The following is a 9,513-nucleotide window of genomic DNA, read 5'->3' as shown; positions in this document are numbered from 1 at the left end:
CATGGGATGGATACATTTTACGAGTATGGTTATAACTTTCTATTTCCAAGGAATTATTCAGGTGATGAGCCACCTCCAAAAAGTTACATACATAAATGTTAAATTATAAAACAAAACCAACATGTCCAGAAAAATGAAAGTGTACAGGCCTATGTCATCCTGGCCCACTCCTCTTTGCTGTCTGTTGCTTTTTATCCACCCTGATCATTCTGGAGCTGTGACTGCTCCATTACGTGCCTGCTGACCGGACGCTAGCTTTGGCTTTGTACATCATTAGTTTGTCATTTCTTTGTGGCGTCTGGTTTCACTTCACTATGCACTTGTGTCCCTATTCACACATATTTCCCAGTAAATTACCAGGGGGAAAAATGGCAGTGCACTCAGCAGCGACCAACATTGACACTTGCACTAGTCCCAGAACATTGCCGGGTCTGCTCTGTTCATAGATAACCTGACACCTGGCGTTTGGCAAGAAACCAACCTCGTAACAAAGGAAACCAAGAGCTGATACTGGCAGTTTTATGGCTTTATTCACACATAAGCCTTCCCTACACATTCCTGATAATGTAACTGGGAAATTACCAGATCAAAAATGCAGGGAAATCAGTTCTGGTGTCGTTCACACATGACCCTGTTCTGGCAAAATGCAGGGACAGTCCCGGGTCAGGCTGCGTGTGTGAATGGGGCTAATATCTCTGTTGATATTTGGTGACTTTTTTGTCACATGATGCCAGCTTTGCTCCATCAGTGCTCCACCACTTCATGGCATTCCCTTTAAGTTGTAGTCTGTCCTGTGTAGGCTACAAAGAGTGAGATGGCAAAACGAATGGCGACTATTTTCTAGCATAGTCTGTTTAGCTGTTGCCTTGTAGTGGTATGGTTGCAGGTTCTGACCTCACCTAGGTATTGTGTCAGTGGCAAGACCCTTCACCTACAGTGCCTACACCAGTCATTAATATACTTAGTTGTAGTTTGAGTTGTTGGTGGAGAGTCTGCTGCTTCCTTGTCTCCATAGAGATGGTATTGTTTACTTGGAATGTTCCACAGTATGACATTAAACTTGTATATCTTGCATTTCAGGTGTTTCTTTTGCTCAAAAATTACTTTGACAGATCTAACCTGTACATATTCATAGAGATGGAGAAATTTAATGCTGTACTTTGAAACAATCAAGGTAAAGCAGTAGCGTCTCCATGGTGACTTGTAAGCAGGTCGCATCCTCCACCAGAAAAGTTACTTAGCTTATTTCTATGACAATGCACTATTATGTGCTTATAAAGTACAAGTACGTTTAGTTACAGTTCATAATATATAAATGAGTAGCTGGAACCATGTGACAGTCAAGCACTTTTCATTTGTTGTCATTAGATCTTTTGAAACCACAAAGCTAACACGCTCAGCTCACTCTTAGCTGCTCATCTTTCTGCATACTTTTCTACAACTGTGATACTAAAACGAAAATCCGACTAACTGTACAGTACATACAATTCACCACATTCATCACTTGTCTTTTTTAAACGCTGTAAATATTAGACAATTTCAAAAGATTGTGGTAATTCAAATTAATCAAATATTGTAAAAAAAAAAAAAGTTAAATAAATGCTGTAGACATTGTGCAGTTGTATCAAAGCCTCTTTATTTGAAAATTAGTACAAATATTTCCATGTTACAAAAGATATCTCCACCGCTACTGCCTGCGTAGGTTAAGGGGAACCTGCAATTTGAATTCACCAAGACTTTTTACAATGATAATGAATATTGGTCACTCACTGTATAGGCACCAGGCAAAAATGACAATTGCGGTGTGCAATGATATTAAATAAGACAAAGCTGTAGTTTACACATTCATTAAGAGGCCAAAATGAGATTCCCACACCACCCCCATAGAAAATAGACTTCCATTAGCTTAAAAAACAAACAAATCTAAAGCTTTTCACTGTGTACAGAAGATACAAAAGTTAATAAATTAAAATGGCTGCTAAGTCAAAGACGGCACAAGGTTTCACCAAGATAAAGTTTTTACATTTCAGTAGTTGTAATATTCAGCCTGTAATATTTTCATAGTACAAGTATACTCATCACCATTAAGACCACTGATTAAGCGTAGTGTTTAAAGGTCCATCCATGGGTTTCATAATGAAGAAAAATTAGGACTGTTACTATAGCAATTAACAATTTAATACAAAATATTATATCTTGAATAGGCCCCATTCACAGAGCTGCCCAGCTTGTTCCTGTTCTCTCAAAAAGATCCATGCAGCAGAGGACAAGTTATAGATGGATAATCAGACATGTTAAGACCTTTACTACAATGTCAATACTACACCAGACAAAACCTCTGTGTTAACAAAAGTATTTAAATAAATTAAACTTCATATTTATTGGTGTTAAAATAGAGCTACAATCTGAATGATCTGGTATACAAAAACAATTGGCTTGGCATTTTAGTTATTTTATGTTCCCTTTTGAGATTTAGATTAGGTTAGCATTAGCTTTGAGACACAAATACCTACTTTTATAAACACAGACATTTCCTCAGTGAAGGATGTACATTCTAGCAAAGGTCTTAAGATGTGGTCAGTGATTATCCATCTATAACTCACTGTCTGAGTTCTGATATTTAAATAATGACTTATTTTAGCCTGACTCAGCTAAATCCTTATGGAGAATAATGGAGCGGGAAAAGCAGATCTGCACTTTTTAGGAGAACCAGGAACTAGCCAAGTGCCTCAGTGCACGCGCCCTATTCAAAAGATATAATATTTAGAAAATAATAATTAATAAATATAATTTTGAAAATTATATTTTGAAAAAATCCTTTTGCATATAACAGGAAACCCATGAACTGTTGCACCAAACTGTTATACATTATCTTTACAATTACATTAATAGAAATTTCATATCTGTAAAATGTTTTGATTACTTTACATTTTAGGCTACAATATGGCCACAATTTTGTACATTTCTAAACGCATGAACAATACAAGTTAAACTGCATAAAGCACAATTTCTGTTACATTTAATAATTAAATAAAAAAAAATTAAAAAAAACAACTGTTGGATATAGTTTAATTATGCAAGAGGTACGTTTTATCTCGGTCAAACCATGGGCTGTGCATAAGCAGTGTGCGTTTTCTAGCGCTTTTCTAATAACTCACATTTCTCTATTCAAGCCATTGATTTGTGCCTGCGATGGCGTTAGCCTCAGTGCTAACGGTGCAGCACTTGTTTGAACATGGTTGTACATTCAGCATAGCTGAGGTTGAAGTACATTCTGTTGTTTGTGCCTTCACAGAAACCACAATTGTACAATTTTCATGACAAATTGACATTTTTTTTTTTGTTTTTTTGTTGAGCGTTAATGATTAGTAAAAAAAAGTTAAATAACGTCTAGCAGCTGAAATTTACAGCTCATGTTTGACTCCAGTTAACTTTAGGAGCTAGCAATTGCAAGCAAATGACACTACACAGCTCTGTCGTGAAACTTTGACATTTTTCATACATTTCTTTATTAATATGTAAACAGAACTAAAAAGCTTTCCAAAATGAAACTATTATGGCTATCACATAAGCTGTAAACTGTAGGCCTATGCTCCTAACAAAATACAACATACTTTTGGTAATTTAACGCAATAAATCCCACGTTACTACTTTGGAAGAGAAATAGCATGTATGGCCTATTTTTCGACTTTGATTTTTATTTTAGTGAATGAGATTTTATTTTAGTGAATGAGATTTTACTAGGCTAGTTTTTTACTCCAGACATGAGTAAATATCCAATATTAAAATATTTGTATAGTAAAAATTTGAGGAGCATTGCTAGCGGCTGCTTGTTATAGCCAAATGTTTATTCCACATACAGTATGTATGAATATATATACATCTAAAAGTAAAGCACTAGATTTGTGGTTCATCTGTGTCTACTCAAAGAATATCCTTGTTCACATTTTTACTATGAACCAGGCAGCAGGTTGTAGAGCGAAATGGTCGCAAACATTTTGTTGAAATAGAACTGAAAGGAATGAAGAATCTGTACAATAATATGCTGTGGAAGAAATCTCTAAAGGGCACAGTTTAGCATAAAAATACAGTAGCCAACGTAAACACAATAATGTCAGTATACTGAAATACAAGCAGTTTGGAAAAGGGAGGTAGCCACATGGAGCTGTACAGCTGAAGCTCCTTCTGCAGGATGGATACAGAACAGTAGATCTGAAATGATTTCTACGCTACCACCTCATTCAATGTTAAAGGCTTTACCAATGAAAACTACAAGAATCTTTATATGGAAATGTGCAGGTGTTATTACAGTGATATTGGATGTTGCAATTCTAATGTTTATTACCATTTATTCTGTATAGACAAAATGCACCATCTACTGTTCTATATGCAGCCATAGTCCCCGTCACATCTCCTCTGAACACCCCAAATCCAAGTAATCAGTCCAAGCTATGAGTTCATTTGAAAACTAAAACCGTAAACAAATAGGCCAACTCCTTATAAGACCTGTATTTCTCTGAATGAATGACATAGAAAAATAAATACATGTGAGGGAATTAAAGTTCCATTTACAGCAGTAGTGCCACAACATTAATTTGTGCACTGTTAGAACTATTGTTAGCTGTGAAAATCACCTGTCCCTACAAGGCTATTGGTCACATCAACTGAAAAGTACGTGCTGCAGGCTTGTATAATACTTTGAGTAAGATTGATATAGCAGCTAAATGTTGAACCATACACTCCTGTTTTTTTTTTTTTTTTTGTTATTTTAAACTAGTAGTCTAGATTAAAAACGTCCACTGTGCACTGTCTGCATCTAATTATTACCATTTGTTGTCCGATAATCAGGAGTGGGTGTTAGCATGGTAGTTGTAGTCTCGGAGTTGTGAAAAGTGCTTGTAAACAAATTGCTGTGAATAATTACAGTGCATAAGGTAAATAACTTTGTACTGCTACGAAATGTTTAAAATGAACTAGCTTTTTTTTCAGGTAGTGTTTTTATGTAGTAACACAGTAAAAATGTGGTAATTTAACATGAGCATTTTACCGTTAAACTTTTCCTTTTTTTATTTTTAAATGTCACAGCTACTACTGTTGTACTACTGCAATGGCTGTAATCTCTTTAGTTTTCAAATGAGCTCCTTGGATAAGTCCTATATATTCAAAAACACCTCCCCAATAAATAAACCGTTCACACATCCATCCCTGGACGTTTCATTGTACACTTGTTCCTCTTGACTCGCTGCCCCCTCGTTGCTGCGTGGTACTGCTAAAAAAACAGCAGGAATATTAGGGAAGACAGAGCCCTTCCATCTCTGAACAGAAAATGGTCCGTGCGCAATGGCAGCATGTAGGGCACCTGCTTGCAGATCCTCTCCTGCGGTCCCAAACATTTCAAGCTTAAGGCTTATTTATGCTCAACTTAGTACGTAAACAGATCTGTGCGCTCTCAAGTCGGGTTGTCAAAAGGATCAAAAATCGGATTAAAACTAGCATCAAAACTAGATACTCATTTGAGCAGGTATAAATACTAAAAATAAAAGTCACATTCACAGGACAGAAATGAATCTTTCCAGAATATCTTTAGAATGAGCTTAACAAGTATAAGACCACATAGACTTGTATATAACCCCATGGACCACTAGGGAACATAACTGGACGACTAAGAGACTACACAGATATGACCATCTGGTAATATAAAAGAAGGTACTATGTTGGAAATATTGAAAATCACATTCTACTGTCTAAATAAATTGTGTTTTTTTATTATCATCGTGTATAGGAATTGTATTGAGTATCTAGTCTATTCCTTAGTATAAAAATTGAGTTTGAAAGTTTAGTATTGTGACAACACTGGTTCCAAATGTCTCCAATTTCAAGGATGCGTTCTCTTAAACACCCACCAGAGGGTCCCAGTCCCACCAGTCCATTAGAGAGCTGATCAGAATGAAAATTGATTAAAAAAAAAAAAATATATATATATAGAGGAAAATGAAGAGCATAAATGAGCCTTTAGATTACCTCCACAATGGTTGCTTTGGTTAGAATGTCCATTACCAACTATTTCATTGTACTATTGTTTCTGCAGAATACCAGTGAACATAATAGCGAAATATGGGACTACCTAGGACACTCTCCGATAGTCGATAAGCAACGTTCATCAACCGCCAAAGGCACCGCTCTCCTTCCACGCACCAAATAGCTGCCTGCAAGCATCCAAAACTCTGATTGCGAACGATCCAATCAGATAGTAGAATGTTTTTTTTTCCGCCTGGCGGTTGCTGACGTCATAGCGTTCAGTCTAACTTCTCCAGGACAGAGGGGACATAAACCAGGCTGAGCTCGCTGCCAAAATCGCAGACGATGGCGGCGTTGTCGAGCACGAGCAACTGCCTGACGCCCTGGCCGTCTCCGCTGGGACCCAGGTACACCGTTTGCAGCAGATCCCCGTAGCTCAGGTCCCAGAAGGAGACGCAGCCTTGGCCCCCCGTCACCAGCAGGGACTCTGAGATGACGCCCAGACTTGCCCCGCAGCCCACCTCCTAAGAGAAGAAAGCAAGAGATCGAATAACAAGTTGGTTGGCATGAATCAGTACATGATTTTATTTGCTCATGTCCGTGTAATCTGTTTTTAAGAGTGAATATGTTTGTGACTCATCATTTGTAGCTTCTTCAGTTCAGAGTTTTGTAAGTCACTGCCTTATATCTGTCTGAAAGGAGAAGCCAACTACACTGAAACTAACACAGAGAATAGACTTTAAAGCAGCTCTATTTGGTGTTAGGCCATGGAGAGACTTTTACACAAAGTACATCTTGGACACATTAGTGCCATATGAATCATCATTGTGGTATCCAAATATTAAGTGTTGAAATGTTTGCATTATGACGACACTGCATGTAGCTCATTTAATTGTTTGTCCCACCTGTTGTATGGAGTAGATCTTGATCCCCGTGCTTCTGTCCCAGATACAGATAACGTCATCCAGTCCAGAGCTGATTACACAAGTGGTGGTGCACACCAGCGAGGTCACGTCGCCGCGGTGACCGTAAACATGGCTGACACGGCTTCCTGTCAGGACGTCCCATAAGCAGATGGCGCCATCTTGCCCTCCACTTGCCAGGACCATAGTCTGAAGAACAGATTAAAAAGCATACACAATCAACACACGCATTTTATGGTATATGATCAAGACAAGAGGAAAAAACTATCTTCAGTTCAGCTACAAACGTAGCCTGGCACCAGAGTGTGCAGAGGGTGCTGGTCACTAAATATGAATTGTACACTGTTTTGAGTATTCATGTTTGTAATTTTTTTTTTTTTCTTACTTGGTCAATATAAATAGCTGTGATTCCTCCAGAGTGCCCCTGGAGAGTAAAGAGACAGCAGGAGTCCTCCAGGCGATAAACCTGTCAACAAATAGTTTAACAAAGAGTGATCACAAGCCACATTATTCATTCATATTTATGTTACATACATCTTTATACACAACCCCTAAAAGTACATATTTGTATAGATAATATGGTTTATTATTAAAGGTTAAACAGAGACTTTAGAACAACAATGCAAACCGATATTTCAAATGTAATAATCTTATTGTAAAACATACTATGGATGAATACACACTATATTTTCCTCAAAAAAAAAAAAATCCTGGCATAGTCATCTTGGAATATGCCCGTGCCATCAGGGCAGAAAAAATCCATTGATGGAATAACCTGGCCAGTAACTATATACAGGTCCAATAGGAGGCTCGTACCTATTTGCTTAGTTAAATCCAGGTGGCGAATTTTTTTTTGGCCAGGCAGTGGATATTTACTGAAAATCCTTCACTTTTAAAATGGTGCACTATGTGACCTTTTGCGAACAAGATAATATATTATTTTTAGGGGACTTCAAGCTCTGTGTCTTTACTTATGCTAAAACATTTCATATTTGGGACTTACCCGGACAGTGTGGTCCTGGCTCCCGGTCACCACTCTCCCTGCTGCAGCCTTGAGCACAGTGATGGGCTTCTGATGGGCACACTGCACTGAGCGGGTCAGCTGACAGCTGAGCACGTCCTCACTGCTGTAACAGGGCGAAGCGGGCAGGGCGGCACGGCCCGGGGCACCTGCAAATATACACAAGCACACATTTATGGATTGGTTGTCATAGGAAAAATGTAAAAAGTACATATGACAGTGTACAGTGACAGTACCTGTGGTCATATTCACAGTGACAGAAAAAATGTAGAAGGAAAGTAGAAAATTACAAGCAGCAGCTGTGAGTTTCAAAACAGAACAACTACCTAGCATCAGTCATCAATACCAAAAAAATCATCCAAAATGCAGAAACAATTTATGCACAAGGAATGCATTTTAAACTCTTTAAACTTTCATTTAACAAAATAAATGTGTTGCCATTTATTTGAATTAGTCTAGGCAGAAAAATCTATTAAATCAATTAAACAAATTTGAAATTCAAATCAATTTGTTTGGAAGAAAATCAATTTTTATTTTCCCCACTTTATTGCATTGCTCACTGCAGTCACAAGGACCAAAGTTTAAGGCTTCCCCAGTGGACAATAGGCTAAACATCATCACTGAATACAATCTTTTCAGTTTTGACTGCCGGTAAATAGCAGTTTTGTAATTACATATATATGTCACAACTACTAGGCAAGAGTTTAGTAAAATCATAAATATTTTTTGATAATGTTTTCTAATCTGCCATATGCACTTTAAAGATTTGAAAAGTAGGACAAGATTTTAAGATCAAGCCATTTCTGCTCCAATCCAGAAGATGTTTTTATATGTGGTAAAAATATATAATTACCTCTATACTGTAGGAGCCCCAGAGGTTTATTAATTTCAATAGTGAAAAAATCTAAAGACCCATTTAGACGAGCTGCGACAATTCTGAAATGAGACAATACATCAACACATTAACATGTATCAGCCAATTATGAGGTGAATAAAAAAAACCCAGAAATGTCTGTTTCAAACCTGTTGTTGAGAAAAGCCAGTGCTGTGATTCCAGAGACTCCATCGTCATTAATGCAGCGCAGCGTCCCTTCCACTGCGTCCCACAACTGAACCAGAGCCAGGACATCACAAGTCAGTCAACAAGAGAATGAATTTAATTTGCAATTGATAAAAGATGTTTTTGTATTTGAGTATCTTTTAGATTTAAAGAACTAAATGTTTGTATGACTAACCACAGGTGTTAAAGCATTTTATTAATTTTGATCTGATGCTAAAACTTCTTTCATAACTTGAACACCACATAAAACCCTGTAATAACATATTTTAATGATAATTATATTTTAAGCCATTGTTTTATTTTACATGAAATTACACATTTAGATTTGTACTTCCGGGAACTGGATTACTCGTTTAAGGGCCTGTACCCATTTTTGTCCATTTATTTGAGCAAAATGTGTCTTGCCCAAGTATGCTGTATAAGTAAATCTTTAGGTCAAAATAAGCCTGCTGCGTACAGTCTGCATCTAATTAGAAAGGAAGAAATAGATT

The 9,513-nt window shown here is 37.2% G+C and overlaps 1 protein-coding gene across 2 annotated transcripts in view; it reads right to left on the bottom strand.

The window, feature by feature from the left end:
* Positions 1-3,201: 3,201 nt before the first annotated feature.
* scap (SREBF chaperone) overlaps positions 3,202-9,513 on the bottom strand; it is a 42,066-nt gene continuing 35,754 nt past the window's right edge. For both annotated transcript variants that reach the window (XM_033981625.2, XM_033981624.2), the window contains exons 18-23: positions 8,986-9,071; positions 8,816-8,898; positions 7,945-8,111; positions 7,327-7,407; positions 6,924-7,130; positions 3,202-6,542 (exon numbers count right to left, since the gene is read on the bottom strand). In XM_033981625.2, coding sequence (XP_033837516.1) covers positions 6,297-6,542; positions 6,924-7,130; positions 7,327-7,407; positions 7,945-8,111; positions 8,816-8,898; positions 8,986-9,071 — 870 coding nt within the window. In that variant the 3' untranslated portion in view covers positions 3,202-6,296. The remainder of the gene's footprint in view (positions 6,543-6,923; positions 7,131-7,326; positions 7,408-7,944; positions 8,112-8,815; positions 8,899-8,985; positions 9,072-9,513) is intronic.

Source organism: Periophthalmus magnuspinnatus, chromosome 16 (assembly GCF_009829125.3).
Source record: "Periophthalmus magnuspinnatus isolate fPerMag1 chromosome 16, fPerMag1.2.pri, whole genome shotgun sequence".
NCBI lineage: Eukaryota > Metazoa > Chordata > Actinopteri > Gobiiformes > Gobiidae > Periophthalmus > Periophthalmus magnuspinnatus.
The sequence above is the reverse complement of the archived record's forward strand: the minus strand, read 5'-3'. Positions and strand labels throughout refer to the sequence as shown.